This window comes from Hyla sarda, chromosome 5 (genome assembly GCF_029499605.1).
Source record: "Hyla sarda isolate aHylSar1 chromosome 5, aHylSar1.hap1, whole genome shotgun sequence".
In the NCBI taxonomy this organism is placed as follows: domain Eukaryota; kingdom Metazoa; phylum Chordata; class Amphibia; order Anura; family Hylidae; genus Hyla; species Hyla sarda.
Genome location: NC_079193.1, coordinates 103,393,026 through 103,411,272, shown reverse-complemented (window position 1 = coordinate 103,411,272; position 18,247 = coordinate 103,393,026). Strand labels below are relative to the sequence as shown.

Below are 18,247 nucleotides of genomic sequence, written 5' to 3'. Positions count from 1 at the left end.
GTATTTCTAATAAGAAAGCCCTTCAAATTCACTTCAAACCTGAACTGGTCCATGAAAAATTCTGATTTAGAAAATTTTTAGGAAAATTGCTGCTGAACTTTGAAGCCCTCTGATCTCTTCCAAAAGTAAAAACATGTCAACTTAATGATGCAAACATAAAGTAGACATATTGTATTTGTGAATCAATATATAATTTATTTGGAATGTCTATTTTCCTTACAAGCAGAGAGCTTCAAAGTTAGAAAAATGCTAAATTTTAAATTTTTTCATTAAATTTTGGAATTTTTCTCCAAGAAATGATGCAAGTATCGACAAAATTTTACCACTAACATTAAGTAAAATATGTCATGAAAAAACTATCTCGGAATCAGAATGAAAGGTAATAGGATCCTAGAGTTATTAATGCTTAAAGTGAAAGTGGTCAGATGTGCAAAAAACGCTCTGGTCCTACAGTGAAAAATGGCCTGGTCCTTAAGGGGTTAAAGTTGGTTTGCACAGCGAGGTAACTCATAACATTTTTTTTTGCAGGAACACTAAAACGAAGTATCAGTGCTTCTGGAGGTGAAATATCTCAAACAGGGTAGGCATATTGTTTTTGGTATAGCAGACATATTAACTTTTTTTTATTATACCTGCTTATATTTTCTAAAAACTTGCTTCTATTAATGTTAGATGGCAATGACGTTTCTGAATGTGATATCAGTATAGCAAAGATGGCTAGTTGCAAGATGGCAGACCTTTGCTTCAACTTCAGCAGTCACCTCTAAATATATTCCGTGTTATCTGTCTGCATACGCCCCTATATATATTTCCCCCAGAAAGTAAAATGTGTGCTATTTTAATTGCCTACAAAAAATCCGACATGAAACCCATAATGGCAACCTATGACATTTACACAACATTTGGTGAATTGAAAAACCCACAGCATCTCTAGAATCGGCTGCAAAGATATATAATGTATTAGGGAGGTTTATGAAAACCTGTCCAGAGTAAAAGTTGCTGAGTTGCCCATAGCAACCAATCAGATCGCTTCTTTCATTTTTCAGAGGCCTTTTCAAAAATGAAAGAAGTGATCTGATTGGTTGCTATGGGCAACTCAGCAACTTTTCCTCTGGACAGGTTTTGATAAATATCCCCCTATTATGTGTGTAGGTTTCAGATTCCACAACCAAAAACCTACCTCGCTTCCTCAGGGCTGTGATGTCTTCTAATCCACCACTGGTCGCTCTGGCTGCTTCTTCTCATAACAGACTAACCTCAGTCAATCACTGGCCATTGCAGTGATTGGCTGAGCAGGTTGTCACTGCCAATATGACTCAAAAATAGCAGCCATAGAGATCAGCAAGGGATTGGAAGATGTTGTTGGAGGAGCCCCAAAGGAATGAGGTAGTATAGTATGTTGAGTTTTTTTTTTGCTTTATTTTCTTTAGCGGCCCCTGCAATATATAAAATTAATTCCAGTATTTGTAAAATCTCTAATATCCGTTTAAGAATACATATTCCTACACTGAACCAGTCTTCTGTAACAATTATCTGGCATTGTAAGGATGATTTTCTAATCAATCTAGAATCAGGTTCAGGTATAGACAATTCAATTTCATTTGTTTTTCCTAATGTAAACAGTTTTTGTTTTAATTAGTGTAACTGAATTTCCTATTGTTTTTGTTTTTTAATTTTTATTATTTATTTTTCTTTTTTTTATAATTCATGTACTTATGATAAGGGGCTGCACAATAGTTCACATTTCATGCCAAAAGCCCTAATAATATGGAAATAAAACAATAATAAATAATTAAATGTGCATTGTCATTCAACACCCAGTGAGCCACAATTCTTTGAAAATTATAAACATTTTTCACAATTTTTTGCTGCCTATGTTTGTCTTTACATATTTGCTGACAGAACTCTGAAAATAAATTATTTATGTAGCAACTAATGAGGCCAAGAGGGAGCAACCCATGACTTTAGACATTCCATCACGCAATGGGAACATTGGATTAAGCTTGTTATTGATCATTTATCACTCCATTCTGTTGATTGAACAATGCACCTTGTTATTCATTGTCTGTAGGTCTATTAGCCAGTGTACACATTTGATACAATCTTTTGTGTTTGCCTTGGTAAGAAGATGCTCCCTGGAGTAACGAAAGATTATGGTAGACAATCCAAATTGGGTTCTTGTGTTAAAATGTGTGTTGCCAAGTTCTGTGGAATGTGGAAAAGAATAAATGCATTGATAATAGGCAGGGCTCAAGTCATGGACTTTATCCACAGAAGGAACACTGTTCCCATTTGCAGGAGTCCTGCAGGACCAGCCCTTGAGTGGAAATATTGGGTTCCCACACTTTCTTAAGTTCCCGCACTTTCTTCCCAGGACCTGACCCCTGATAAAAGGAAATATAACAACCATTAGATAGATAGATAGATAGATAGATAGATAGTGAAACTTTCACAACAAAATAAGAATATTGTGGGTGAATAAAGTGTATTGTATTCTGAAAAGTTGCAAATTTTTTTTTTGTATTAAATTAATTTAAAGTTTTCAAGGTGTTTACTTGTAGTCATTCAATAGGAACCTTCATTGTTTACTTCTACTGTATAGAAAGAATGTATCAAAGTTTGATGGGCGGGTGGAGTACAAAATATTGTATTGTATTTAAATGTCAGCTCAGACTCTTAAATGAATACAGACCACAGACTTGGCTTCATAAATAAATCAGGCCCCTTACCCTAGCTATTGTAGAACTCTGGGAATTGTCTCCATCTTTAGGCACTGACGCACACAGGGTTCTGGGCATACAACATCGGTACCCAGTGCTGTGACACCTACATCTAAGAAGAACCAGAGGCAAGAAGGGTAGGTAATACTAGTTGCTGTAAACTGGATGAATACAATAGATAATAGCCACAGAGATGATAAGTATTATCACTCATTCAGGTTTTGTGGTGTTGTTTATGAAGCCAGATCCAGAATAGACAAAAAAATAAAAAAGTGTGGACATCCCAGTCTTTGCTTTATACTTTCCAGTAAAGGTAGCGGAGAGTTGGCACTCGTCCTTGTATTGTGGTGCCAGCGGATCAATAATCAATACAGGTAGGTAAAGGAATCCCGGCACTCACGGATAAATGCTGAATCACTTTGTGTTATATTCCCACATAAAGCAAAGTATTGCGACTGATCAGTTGACAAAGCCCATTTGTTGGTCGAAACGCGTCCTGCGAGTCGCAATACTTTGCTTTATGTGTGAATAAAACACAAAGTGATTCAGCATTTATCCGTGAGTGCCGGGATTCCTTTACCTACCTTTTCTTTATACTTGACCTCCATGCTTTGGCATCAAAATAGAAATGAAAAAAACCTGTATCGGGAAACACACCCTGAAGTTGCTGTATATAGCATAATTTTTCATTTTACCCAATAGTCTTTTCTAGTCATCCAATGGCATTGCTTGATAGAGGACACAGCTCTGTTATTTGTAAATTTAACCAGCTGTGCATCTGTGTGTCCATTACATGTCTATGACAGATTTCTTACCCCTGGAATTAAACAGTGAAACTTACTATTAAATGACTGCAAGCAGAGATGTTGAAAACTGTGAGCAGTTGATTTAGAAAGTGTATTGGAAAACTGTATCCAAAGTGGAACATATACATTAAATAAGGTTGCTAAATCAATCTTGTCTTTTTAAGCACTATTTTTCTATTATGTTTAATAAAACTTTCATCTTGCTTTCATCTTGGTTTTACTCAAAAATGTTGCACTATATATTTTTCAGAGAGCATACAGGCAGCACAGGTTCTAAACCAAGACCAGGTAACTTTTTTTCTTTTTAAACATTGCAGCTTGAACATTTCTTTTAGGATATTACATGAAATACTATCTCTTCCTTTCTTCCTTCAGCTTTGCTGCCTATTGATCTTCTTCTGAAAGTTCCTTCACTGGTGTACAGGTCTCAAAGTAGGAAGCTAGCGACTTCGTTAGGGGCAGAATGGCCTGCACACAGTTTTTCTACTGTGGTTCTTCACAGTCTGAAACATTCTGGTATATGTTTTAGTAAAATAAAATTTTCTTCTTTTTGCTTTTGAACATAATATATATATATATATATATATATATATATATATATATATATATACAGCGATGGCCGTAAATGTTGGCACCCCTGAAATTTTCCAAGAAAATAAAAAATTAAGTATTTCTCACAGAAAAGGATTGCAGTAACACATGTTTTGCTATATACATGTTTATTCCCTTTGCGTCTATTGGAACTAAACCAAAAAGAAGGGAGGAAAAAAAGCAAATTGGGAATAATGTCACACGAAATGCCAAAAATGGGCTGGATAAAATTATTGGCACCCTTAACTTAATATTTGGTTGCACACCCGTTGGAACAAATAACTGAAATCAGTTGCTTCCTAAAACCATCAATAAACTTCTTACACCTCTCAACTGAAATGTTGGACCACTCTTCCTTTGCAAACTGCTCCAGGTCTCTCTTATTGGAAGGGCGCCTTTTGCCAACAGCAATTTTAAGATCACTCCACAGGTGTTGAATGGTATTTACATCTGGACTCCTTGCTGGCCACTTCAGAACTCTCCAGCGTTACCATCCATTTCTGGGTGCTTTTTGACATATGTTTGGGGTCATTGTCCTGCTGGAAGACCCAAGATCTCGGACGCAAAACCAGCTTTCTGACACTGGGCTGTACAGTGCAACCCAAAATCCGTTGGTAATCTTCAGATTTCATGATGCCTTGCACACATTCAAGGCTCCCAGTGCCAGAGGCAGCAAAACAACTCAAAACATAATTGACCCTCTACCATATTTCACTGTAGGTACTGTGTTCTTTTCTTTGTAGGCCTCATTCCGTTTTTGGTAAACAGTAGAATGATTTGTTTTACCAAAAAGCTCTATCTTGTCCACAAGACATTTTCCCAGAAGGATTTTGGCTTACTCAAGTTCATTTTGGCAAAATGTAGTCTTGCTTTTTTATGTCTCAGTGTCAGCAGTGGGGTCCTCCTGTGTCTCCTGCCATAGCGTTTCATTTCACTAAAATGTCGACGGATAGTTCGCACTGACACAGATGTTCCCTGAGCCTGCAAGACAACTTGAATATCTTTGGAACTTGTTTGGGGCTCCTTATCCACCAACCGGGCTATCCTGTGTTGACACTTTTCATCAATTTTTCTCTTCCCTCCACACCCAGGGAGATTAACTACAGTGCCATGGGTTGCAAACTTCTGGATAATGTTGTGCACTGTGGACAAAGGCACAGTGCATCTGGAGATGGACTTGTAACCTTGAGATTGTTGATATTTTTTTTACAATTTTGGTTCTCAAGTCCTCAGACAGTTCTCTTCTCCTCTTTCTGTTGTCCATGCCTAGTGTGGCACTTCTCTCCTTTTTATCTGCTTTCAGGCATGATATATATATATATATTGCCCACACCTGTTACTTGCCCCAGGTGAGTTTAAAGGAGCATCAAATGCTTGAAACAATCTTTTTTATCCACAATTTTGAAAGGGTGCCAATAATTTTGTCCAGCCCATTTTTGGAGTTTGGTGTGACATTAATGTCCAATTTGCTGCTTCTCCTCCCTTTTTTTGGTTTAGTTCCAATACACACAGAGGGACTAAACATGTGTATAGCAAAACATGTGTTACTGCAATCCTTTTCTGTGAGCAATAGTTCATTTTCTAGAAAAATTTCAGGGGTGCCAACATTTACGGCCATGACGTATATATAAATATATATATATATATATATATATATATATATATATATATATATATATATATATATATTTCACATTCTTCAAGTATATACAAGTTATACTTGGTTGAGGCTTAAAGTATTTGGATAAAGGTTTATTTAAAACCTAAATCATTATTTATAAAGTCAGAATACAACACAATTGTTTTCCCTGCCTAGGAAGGAATATTGCTTTGAGTGACAGAAATATCTATGGTGCTCCCAACAGGAAAAATGTAAATTAGGTATATTAGAATAAGAGTTGAGCAAACTTTTCAAAAGTTTGGCTAGGCGGGCCCGAGAAACTTTTTGAAAAAGTTTATTTTGCAGTAAACAGGTTCATCATCAACTGGCAGTGCAATAAGCCTTAAAACACACGTGTAACACTGCTAGGGTCGCCAAGGAATGTATTCAAGTATTTTTAAAGTCGTTTAAATGCTAAGTTAATGTCAAAGTTACAACATGCTGTAACCCATGGTAACTAACAGCTTGTTTAAAACACACCACACAGATTTTATATGCTTTTAAACACTAAAATAAAGGTGCATAAAGTATCCCTTTTTGTTGGCAGATTCCTGCTGTTGTTAAAATGCACACAGAAGTATTAGAAGAAGTAATGGCTTTTTCTAAGTATTCCAAAAATTCCCTCTTTTTGGGACTAGCAATCGGTTTTGAGTGTGGCAAGTGAAGATAGCATGAATTTTTCCAAGCATTCCAAAAAGTATCCCTTCTGGATGCTTTCCATAAATAGTGAAAAAGAATAAGCTTTTGTATAAAAAGCCAAAAATATAATTCTTTTTTTTTGGGGGGGGGGGGGGGGGAGGGGGGTTAAAAGTTGTATATGTGTGGGCCTGGCTTATAGTAGCAGCAGCAGCAGCAAGGGTGATGTATGGTAGTAGTTGTAGCCAGCAGACAACAGGCTGTGGGGGACTGGTGGTAGTTGTAGTAGCCAGTGGACAGCAAAAAGTGGTGGACTAGAGATGGTTGTAGTAGCCAGTGGCAGCAGGTTGTGGTGGAGTTGTGAAAGTTGTAGTATCCAGTAGACAGCAGGCAGTGGTGGACTGGAGGAATTTGTAGTAGACAGCAGGCAGTGGTGGAGTTGTGACAGTTGTAGCATCCAGTGTACAGCAGCCAGTGGGGGACTGGTGGGAGTCGTAGTATACAGCAGGCAGTGTTGAACTGGGGGGAGTTGCAGTAGCCAGCAGACAGCAGGCAGTGTTGGACTGGTGGGAGTTGTAGTAGACAGCAGGCAGTGGTGGACTGGAAGACTTTGGAGCTAGTGGACAGCAAGGGTTTGTGGTTCATTTCTCACTGATCTATACCTGATTCATTTAAGCTAACGTGAGTTTTTTCATGTTGCTGGCAGACCATCTTCTTTGCTTAGGGGGGATGCCATCTCTTGCGCTGAATACTCTCTCTGATACTACACTGGAGGGTGAACAAGACAGAACATCCATGATAAACTGGGAAAGTTCTGGCCAATTGTCTAATCTGATGACCCAGAAGTCCATAGGATCTTAGCTCATGGTGTTCATATTCGCTATATATTCGAAATTGTGAATATTTGTTTTTTCCACATACGCTCATATTCGCATATGTGAATATTTGCACATGCGCATATTCGCATATGTGAATATTCGCATATGCCTATATTCACATATTCCTTCTTTTCACTTGTGGGACAATTAGAATGATGCAAATACACTTGTCAGAGGTTATCAACAACATCCCTAGCAACCAATAGTAAAGTTGCCCACCCCCTCACTGTTTTCTTCCTCGAATACGCGAATATGCAAATATTCACAAATGCAAATAGGCGAATATAATGAATACGCGAAATTCACGAATATAGGACGAATATTTGTCTATATATTCACGAAATATCGCAAATTCGAATATGGCCAATGCCGCTCATCACTAGTGATGATTCATGTGAGAGTGGAATACCAGATGTAAGAACTTCAACATCATGTACTCCAATGGGAAGATGCTGCTCCTGCCTATGGCAGGGGTAGTGCTGGCAGAGGGAGTGGAGCATTGACTACTTCTCAGGAGGTGAAAAAAATCCTCCATTCTGGCATTATACCAATGGTCTAAGAGTGTGGCTATCCAATACTTTTCTCTTTCCTACAAGCATGCAATATGCTTGTCACTGCACAAGCAAGAAAACATACAGTACAGACCAAAAGTTTGGACACACCTTCTCATTCAGAGTTTTCTTTATTTTCATGACTATGAAAATTGTAGATTCACACTGAAGGCATCAAAACTATGAATTAACCCATGTGGAATTATATACATAACAAAAAAGTGTGAAAATATGTCATATTCTAGGTTCTAGACACCTTTTGATTTGATTACTGCTTTGCACACTCTTGGCATTCTCTTGATGAGCTTCAAGAGGTAGCCACCTGAAATGGTCTTCCAACAGTCTTGAAGGAGTTCCCAGAGATGCTTAGCACTTGTTGGCCCTTTTTGCCTTCACTCTGCGGTCCAGCTCACCCCAAACCATCTCGATTGGGTTCAGGTCCGGTGACTGTGGAGGCCAGGTCATCTGGCGCAGCACCCCATCACTCTCCTTCTTGGTAAATTAGCCCTTACACAGCCTGGAGGTGTGTTTGGGGTCATTTTCCTGTTGAAAAATAAATGATGGTCCAACTAAACGCAAACCGGATGGAATAGCATGCTGCTGCAAGATGCTGTGGTAGCCATGCTGGTTCAGTATGCCTTCAATTTTGAATAAATCCCCAACAGTGTCACCAGCAAAGCACCCCCACACCATCACACCTCCTCCTCCTCACCAGCACACCTGTGAAGTGAAAACAATTTCAGGTGACTACCTCTTGAATCTCAACAAGAGAATGCCAAGAGTGTGCAAAGCAGTAATCAAAGCAAAAGGTGGCTACTTTCAAGAACCTAGAATATGACATATTTTCAGTTGTTTCACACTTTTTTATGTACATAATTCCACATGTGTTAATTCATAGTTTTTATGCCTTCAATGTGAATCTACAGTTTTCATAGTCATGAAAATAAAGAAAACTCTGAATGAGAAGGTGTGTCCAAACTTTTGATCTGTACTGTACATGAATAGGTTCCTTGGAGATTCCATCTCCAAATCCTCCTCAGGTCCCACTTTTTTATCCAGCCCCTCCTGAAGAAGAACATCCATACTGCTGCCAGCCTGATGTAAATCTTCCTCCATCACCGTGAGCATTTGTTCCAGAAGGAATATCAGCAGAACATCACTAATTCCATTGTTATCCTTGCTGACGAGGATAACAATGGTATATGTAACAGGTGTCTCTGATTAACTGCCAATGCATAAGCTGAAAGTTACACTGGCTCCAAAAACTGTCTGTCTGTATCATTAGATAGTTTGTCACCCATTTGTGCTGCTGGTACAGGTGGGCCAACATTTGTAATTTTAGGTTCAATCTTGTTGAAACGTTGCAAATGAGATAGTGTTGCGGAAGATTATTTTGGCACTGCAGGTCTAGGAGGGTATGTTTAAAAATATGAAAAACAGTTTATCCAAGCGCAAACTTTCCTGCACATAGCCAGCACATCACTGACACGACACGATTTTTCATGAAACATTTGACGACAAGATTTAGCACATTTGCCATACAGGGAGAGTGTCCTGACCTAGACTTAGGGCAGCCATGATGCGTAGTTATTGGTGATCACGTTTACCAATCTCAGATTGCATGCAGAGAACCATTGTAAAACTTCCTGCTCTAGGCAAGGCAGCAAGTCCTCCGCTGTCTTGCTTTTCTCACCCAGGCTTAGCAGATATAAAACAGCATGGTATCACTGGAGGAGAAGGAGGAGGGTAAACTATCCCACATTATATGTGTGGGCACATTATTATTTATATTAAAATTATGTACATTTATATTTATATATTATTAACCCTTTTTAAGCCATAACTGTATGCCATGCAGCCCATATTTTAAATGCTACACTCTCCTCTGCACATAAGATTCTAAAACAAATTACATTATATAATGTCCTGATTTGATAACCACCCATACAATTGAATGATCCTGGCCAGATACCGATCCACTAAATGTACCTGAATCACTTGAATCCACAATATACCGCACAATTATACTGGTCCAGCTTCCGAAAAGGGGTTGGGTCTGCCCCTTATAAACAATGTTACTGCCCTGTATCACTCCTACATGCAGGTAGTTAGAGGCTTGCGATGAGCCTTTAGTGACCCCTGACCATACTGGTCTAACCTCTTAACAGGAGTTAGTTCCACTCTCTCTCAGTATTGCCACTACTGCATATTGATCAGTCCAACTTCCTAATGGGAGCTGGCCCTGCCTCCTTTAAACATCGCCACTGCTGCATATCACTTAGGTCCAACTTCCTAAAGGGAGTTAACCCCACCCCTTCTTAACATTGCCACTGCCTGAGATCGCTTGAGTCTAACATCTCAATGGGAGTTAGCTCTGCCCCTTCTCAACATCGCCACTGCTACATATCGCTACTGTGTGCAAGCAGATGGAATCTTACTACGGGGAGCTGAGGCTTCCCTTGTTTCTCTTCCCATCCACGCTACTCCAATTACCATTGAGAGTATTCTAAGTCATCAACATCTGTGTATATGAGTCCCGCCCCTTTGCAACATCGCGCCGGCTCTATATCGCTTTTGAACACCATCTGAACTACTCCTGCCCGGCATCTTCCAGCTGCAGAACTTCTGCTGACTACGGCATTAGCAGGCGTAGCCTCTCTTCACAGAGAAACTGAATTAACCAGCTACATCACTTAATAGGGTCCACAGTACTAATGTCATACACCATGAGGATATTTATTGTCAGTCTTGCTGTCTATGTGTATGCACCTTGCCTGATAAAGGGTCCATTACGGACCAGAAATACATCGCTGCAGTGCTAATAAATCATATTTTAGGACGTGAACCTTGTGTCCTAACTATTTTACACCAATTGGACCAGCGCCTAGAAGCTGGAATTTTTCCTGTTTTCTACCAGTGTCTATTTACCGGACTAGCAGTGCTAACACCAGATGAGCCACAGCTGCAGGTCCTAAGCTGCTATTGCTTTTACTAGATGTCTTCTGAGGTGTTGTGCTCTGAGTGCAACCCTACTCGGTGAGTGTAATTCCACTTATCATATATATTGTTGTGATAGCCTAAGGGGTGTAGGGTAGCCTAAGGGGTGTAGCTGTGCGGGCATTTAAGGGTGCTTGTTAAACCTTGCTATTCGTGATGCCAGGGTGGGGCCCCTCAATAAAGCTTTTCCTACCGCCGACCTACCCAGGAACCATAGGGAGGTAGATGATAATAGGTTTGAGGTAGATAATAATGGATTTTCCACAACTGGAAAGCTTCTGTAAACAGCGTTAACTTTTACTGAAGATTTTCTGTACACTTCATCAACACAACAGTCTCTTATCATAACAACAGCTTCTTTTGGAGATTGACAATGGTTGAGCGATAATTGGATGCAGCTCCCTTATATGGGCAGGGGCTGGACTAAAGCTAATTGGGCCATACGGATGTCAATTGCCATTACAGAGATTTGTGGGTAACATGTGACCCAAGGACCTCCTAAGGTCCTGCAACATACCATAGCGGTTACTTGCATGGTCACATGACCGAAGTTCCTGCGACGCTGAACAAGGTAAGTACTATACATTTCTATAGAATATAGCTATAATTAGTAAATATATACATTTACCAATATTAAAGTTAGACTTAAGGAGAGGTGACTAGGGGCTGTCCCACCTGAGGAACCCTACCTGAACGTAGTTACTCTGATTTTGGGGACCTCTGCACTAAGTATTGGATGCAATACAGTACCGGGACACCACATAGTGAATTCTGATGTACTTCACTAGGGACGCGTACTCCTTTTTCTATTTTCCCGGTGCATTGAGGAGATCTTGGGTAGGAGGAGGTTAGGCAGAAGGTATTAAATCTGAACTGGATCAGTGCAACCGTGGAGGAGTCACTACTATTTCCTGGCCTCATTCTGCAAGATCTTGAGCCATTAGGCCTTAAAAGACCTGTATTGGCCTTGGCTATAGCTACTTCTCCAAGTATCTACCATGGTGTGCACTGTGCTACACATCGGCAACTGCATGGAGTGGCCTTCCCTCTCTGCCACATCATTGTACAAAGCAGGAACAGCATTTTTTGGCAAAATAATATAGACTAGGTATGTGCCACCTGGGTTGAGCACACACACCATTAGATGCCTAAAGGCTGTGTAGTCAACAAGATGATACAGTAGTGCCTACACCACCAACAATTTGAACAGGGGTAAATTAAGGTGCACTAAAGCAGGGGGAATGGGCAAATACTGTTTGATGTATAATATATATTCGCCAACCGATAACTGACGAGATAGAGGACGAGGACACAACAGTGATGGGCACAAGACATGGAAGAGGCATGGCTGCTAGACAGATAAGAGGGATTTGGAGGAGCAGCAGAAGCAGGCACACAGGTTTCTTTACATTGCAGGGCGCCTCAACTGTCCCAACTGGCCTTGTGATGTGGCTTCAAGTGCCTATGTAGAGACATAGTTCTTAGACAGGTACCCTGGCCGAGGCTTACTTTGTTTGCAGAGAAACTACAGTGCCACGTTTTCTGCATCTGGTAAAGTAGAAAAGAATTTCCACTTATTAGAATGCTGTACAGGTTCACCACCACCTGACACTGGCCTTCCTCTGGTTTTGTTCTTGAGCCAACAAATGCAGCAGGGATGCTATCACCTGAGCTGATCAAACCAAAAGATCTATGCCTGGTATTTTTGGCAGATGTTCTGGCCTACTGCTCTTCTTTGCTGACCCTACCATTACCTTCCTGCTCTATAGTAAGGATATTGCAGCCAACCAGTCCAAAATGGCTGCATTATCATCTGAAACAATACAACCCCTGGGAGACACGGACAACTTTTGCTTGCTGCTGCTACTACTACCACAAGGCATGGGCTGCTGTTGCTACATGTACTGGGCCTGAGCCAATGGGTGCTGCCCACAGTGCTGGTACTGCCACCAACATGCTTACTGGCAGAGGACATGGCAGGGTAGCTCATTCCTCTACTCCGTCTTTGGCCAACCGTTTTTGTTTGTTTTTTTTAAATAAAAAATGTGGTTATTGTTATATTGGCGTCATTTATTACTCCCCAGCTGGTCAGGTAGCAGAGAAACTGCCAGTGAACCCTCTCAATGCTAGAAATTTGGATTTATGTTAATCCTGGCTACAAATGCTATATGTTTGATAAAACATATACCGTACCTTGGTGTACAATGCCTATTTTACGTTCTCTCTCAATGCTTTTAATGTGTATTTATGTTAAACAGAGGCAGAAATGCTATCTGTTTGATTAAATCCAGAAAATACAGCCAACATCTGCCTAAAATGCTTATTCCAAATTCACTATAAATGCTTTTTAACCCCTTGAGGACTAATTTTTGCACTTTTGCACAGGCAGAAATGCTATCTGTTTGGTTAAACCCAGAAAATACAGCCAACATCTTCCTAAAATGCTTATTCGACATTCACTATAAATGCTTTTAACCCCTTGAGGACAAATTTTTTATTTTATTTTTGCACTTTTGTTTTTTCTTCCTCGCCTGGTAAGAGGAACTCATAAAACTTACAATGTTCCATCTACAGACCCATATGGTTTTTCTTTTGCACTACCAATTGTTCTTTGCAATTACAGCACTTATTTTACCATCAATTCTACTGTGAAACAAAAAATAATAATATTTGTGGAGCAAAATAAAAAAAAAAGCTATTTTGCTACTTTTTGGATGCTTCCTTTTCTATGCAGTGCAACTTATATAGTTTTTTTTTTTCATTTTACTCCTTTTAAAAATTATAACTTTATGTGCGATAATTAGTATTCTTAAAATTGACTTCTTCTGACCCCTATAACCCTTCCCCTCCCCCCCCCCCCCCTTATACAGGGATCTATGAGTGCTCATTTTTTTGCATGGTGAATCATTTTTATTGGTACAAATTTTTGTTTTGAGTCTTTTTGATCACATTTTTTTAACCCCTAGAGGGCACGCGGCACATGTACATCCTGGTGCCCTGGTACTTAGCGCATAGGGGCATACGTGAATGCTGCACTGTTGCGCGATCAGTCCTTTGCCCAACAAGGTGATCGGAACCAGTCGGCTCCTGTTATCAGCAGCCGGGACCTCATGGTTAATGGTGATGCCTTTTCTCAGTACTACCCTCCATTTTAGATCCTTTCTCTTTTTCCACCCTAAGATTATGCTATATATTCTTGCCCCTACCCCCTTTTCATTTGGCCCCTTTGAAACTATCTTGTTCTTTTCTCCACCTTTATTTTCCCTTTTTGCCTCCTTTTCTATCATCTATAGATCCCATCTCTGGCTCCTTTATAACATCCTACTCTCTGTTGCCCCTTTCATTGTGACACATTCATATTCTCTGTTTTCCCATTATATCCATTATGCCTAATCATCATTCATTTCCATACAGGTTTTCCTTATGTCATTCATTTATTATTCCCCACACTATCCCTTTTTGTGACCTAATCTGTTTTCCTTTCAGCCATTGGCCATTAGCCCCCAATGAATCCAACGTTGCATTCCACGTGACGTCACCACGCCACAGTGGAACACATCACATCCACTTCCTGTTCTCCCTACTTACTCCTTCACTGATTTCTACCTTCTTATGTCACTTCCTCGCATTCTTGCCTATACTTTTCCCCTATATTCGGCCTCTCGCTCTAACTTTGACGTATTTTCTCCTTCTATCATTTTTGGACCTGAACCGGAAGTGACCTTGCGTGTTAATGCTCCCGTACAGTGAATGGCATAAACGTAAAAAGAAAAGAAAAAAGTGAAAAATTGCTGCTTTTAGTCACATCACATCCTAAAAAAATGGAATAAAAAGTGATCACAAAGTCACATATATGTGCCAATAAAAACACCAGATCATGGCGCAAAAAATGAGCCATCATACATCCCTGTATACGGAAACATGAGAAAGTTACAGGTTGTCAGAATAGAGTGATTTTAAACATATTGATTTTTTAAAGCAGTACAATAATAGCAAAGCATGTAACCATGGGCATTTTTTTTATCGTATTGACCTACAGAATAAAGAAAACATGTCTGTTTACCATAAAGTGTACAGTGTAAAAACTTGTGGTTTTTCCACACAAATAATTTTTTGATTGCGCCATACATTTTATGATAAAATAAATTTTGAAATTACAAAGTGCAACTGGTAGCGCAAAAAACAAGCCCTCATATAGGTCTGTGGGAATGTTAGAAAATGAGGGGGAGGGGAGAACGAAAATGCATTAAAACTAATTTGTCTGAGTCCTTAAGGCCAAAATGGACTGTGTCCTTAACCCCTTAAGGACTCAGCCCATTTTGGCCTTAAGGACTCAGACAATTTTATTTTTACGTTTTCGTTTTTTCCTCCTCGCCTTCAAAAAAATCATAACTCTTTTATATTTTCATCCACAGACTATTATGAGGGCTTGTTTTTTGTGTGACCAGTTGTCCGTTGTAATGCCATCACTTACTTTACCATAAAATGTATGGCACAACCAAAAAACTACTATTTGTGTGGAGAAATTAAAAAGAAAACCGCAATTTAGCAAATTTAAACCCCCCCTATTTTGAAGACCTATAACTTTATCATTTTTCCATATAAGCGGCAGTATGAGGGCTCATTTTTTGCGCCGTAATCTGTACTTTTTATTGATACCATATTTGCTTATATAAAACTTTTAATACTTTTTTAATTAACTTTTTTTAAAATAAAATGTTATAAAAAAAAGCAGCCATTTTGGATTTTTTTTTTTACGTTCACGCCGTTCACCGTACGGTATCATTAACATTTTATTTTAATCGTTGGGATATTTACGCATGCGGTGATACCAAATATGTATATAATATATGGGTTTTTTTTACACTTTTTTTGGGGTAGAAATAGGGAAAATGGGACAATTTACGTTTTTATTGGGGGAGGGGGTTTTTCACATTTTTTTACTTTTATCTTTTCCTTTTTTTACTTTTATTTTTACACTTTATATAAGGGACTATAAGGGACTATTAATAGCAATCATTCAATACTGTTCAGTGCTATGTATAGGACACAGCACTGATCAGCATTATCGGTCATCTTGATCGCAGACCAGAGCAGAAGAACCCGGGACACGACCGGGAGACGCCCTCCGATCCCTGCGGGCGATCCGATCATCCATTCAAAGTACCGCGATGCTGCAGATGCCGTGGTCTGTATTGATCACGACATCTGAGGTGTTAATGGCGGACATTATGGGCGGGTCCCTATCAGCATAGGACGTAAATGTGCGTCCTGGTGCGTTAAATACCAGCTCACAGGACGTACATTTACATCCTGCGTCGTTAAGGGGTTAATCTTTTTTCTAGTATATGAAGTGACCAAAAATACAGATTTCTTGACTTCGGATTTTTTAAGTTTACGCCATTGACTGTTTACTTAAATATTTTAATAATTTGGACATTTACGCATGCGGCGATACCACATTTTTTTTGTTTACATTATTTTAATTGAAAAATGGAAAAAGGAAGTGATTCTAACCTCTATTAGGCAAGTGGTTAATTTAAATTTTATGAAAATTTTTTAACCTTGTTTTCCGCTATCTTTTTGTCTGCCTAGGGGACTATTACATGCATTGATCAGTGTTATCGGTGTAACATTGCTTCAGGCTGCCATGGCTTCCTGCAGCATTGGAGCGCTGATCGGACAGCAAGGAGGCAGGAAAGGGCCCTCCCGTCGCCCTCTCAGCTGATTGGTACTCCATGATTTTGTTGCATTGGTCCTGATCAACTCCCTTAGCTAGCAGGGAGCAACATTTACTGCATGTAGACCCTGCATCAACTTTGATAGTGACGTGTAAAGGGTTAATGTCGGACAGATCATGGTGCTGATTGCAACCGGAACCTACGTGGTATGAAGCATGCTTAACTGCTGAGCTTGCTTCATATGGCGGGAGCGGACACAAGACAAACATGTAAGTCCTGCATCGTTAAGATCTTAATGCGTATCTATGGTAAACACAGGTACAACTGCTATCTGTTTGATTAATTCCAGAAAATACAGGCAACTTGGCCAAAAATTTGTTCTACGTTCACTATAAAAATAATTTTTATGCAGATCTCTGTTATTATACCCAGGTAGAAATTACATCTGTTTGACTAAAACCAGAAAATACAGGCAACTTGGCCTACAATGCGTATTCCATTTTACAGGGATTATCCAGGGAAAACTTTTTTTTATATATCAACTGGCTCCAGAAACTTAAACAGATTTGTAAATTACTTCTATTAAAAAATCTTAATTCTTTCAGGAGTTATGAGCTGCTGAAGTTGAGTTGTTCTTTTCTGTCTAAGTGCTCTCTGATGACCCCTGTCTTGGGAAGTGTCTAGAGTAGAAGCAAATTCCCATAGCAATCCTCTTCTACTCTGTGCAGTTCCTGAGACAAGTTTTTGCCTGGAATACCCCTTTAACTTTTAACACTTTTAATGCATATTTATATTAAAATACAGGCAAGCTGCCTACTGCTTAGCTCGGCTTACTTTGTATTGTAATATGATTGCTTTTATGGGCTCCTTTTGCAGTGACACTACTGGGACTTGTAATGCACCAACTGGATTCAGTAATGATTGGCTAACAGTAATGCGGTAATGATTGGCATAACGCAAGTAATGATTGGCTAACCTGGGGTCATGTGATCTTGCTGCTAGCTGCTAGGTATGCTGGGCTACCCTGACATTATCTCAGAGTTCCTAGTACTTCATTCATTCAGGTGCCAAAACGCCCTGTTTTCTTATACTTTTTGCTAATAATAGGGGCATTGCCAGGCCCGTGTGAGCCAAGCCAAACAAAGTTTGGGTGCTTAGAGAGCCACATTTTTTTTATTTATTATTCAAGCATATTTTATTATGCAAAACCAGGGGATACAAACAACAGGGGCAAGGGATAGGCAGTCCAATGCACAAGGATATGGTGTGCAGAGAAAGGCAGATTATTCCCTGATGCAGCAGGGGAGCAGTACCACTTTTAGGAATCAAGGTTCAGAGCATCACATAACAATCATATTAGACAGTCCACTAGTACTGCATGGCGGCATGTCCCCTTAGGCCTATGAGACCACACCAGGTAGCACTGGAGAGGGGAGGGAAGGAGTGGGGGAAAAGGGAGGGGGAGAGCCACATTTTTTTTTTATATTCCTCTTATCTATAATTACGGGCGAGAAACGTCACTAAAATGTCACACGGATTAACTTCAGCAAAACCGTTTATTCCAAAAACTGGTATAAATTCTTTTATAAATGGGGGCCAGTGAACAGTTACAACACTGCAGTGATTAAGAAATGCAGTGGTATTTCTTCTCCAAGCAAGCACTTGTATGGTGGTGGTAATTAACTAAAGCATACTAGCAGGGTAAAATGAACTTTCGTGCTTAACCT

General features: G+C 39.6%; 1 protein-coding gene across 9 annotated transcripts in view; it reads left to right on the top strand.

Annotated features, from left to right (window-relative positions):
• Positions 1-18,247, top strand: part of NEK10 (NIMA related kinase 10) — a 332,382-nt gene that overhangs the window by 299,818 nt on the left and 14,317 nt on the right. For 6 of the 9 annotated variants that reach the window (XM_056520053.1, XM_056520055.1, XM_056520051.1 and 3 more), the window contains 3 exons: positions 529-580; positions 3,777-3,814; positions 3,902-4,042. The exons of 1 other annotated variant lie outside the window; for it this stretch is intronic. In XM_056520053.1, the coding sequence (XP_056376028.1) occupies positions 529-580; positions 3,777-3,814; positions 3,902-4,042 (231 nt within the window). The remainder of the gene's footprint in view (positions 1-528; positions 581-3,776; positions 3,815-3,901; positions 4,043-18,247) is intronic. 2 more of the 9 variants (XM_056520060.1, XM_056520054.1) reach the window with 1 other exon arrangement.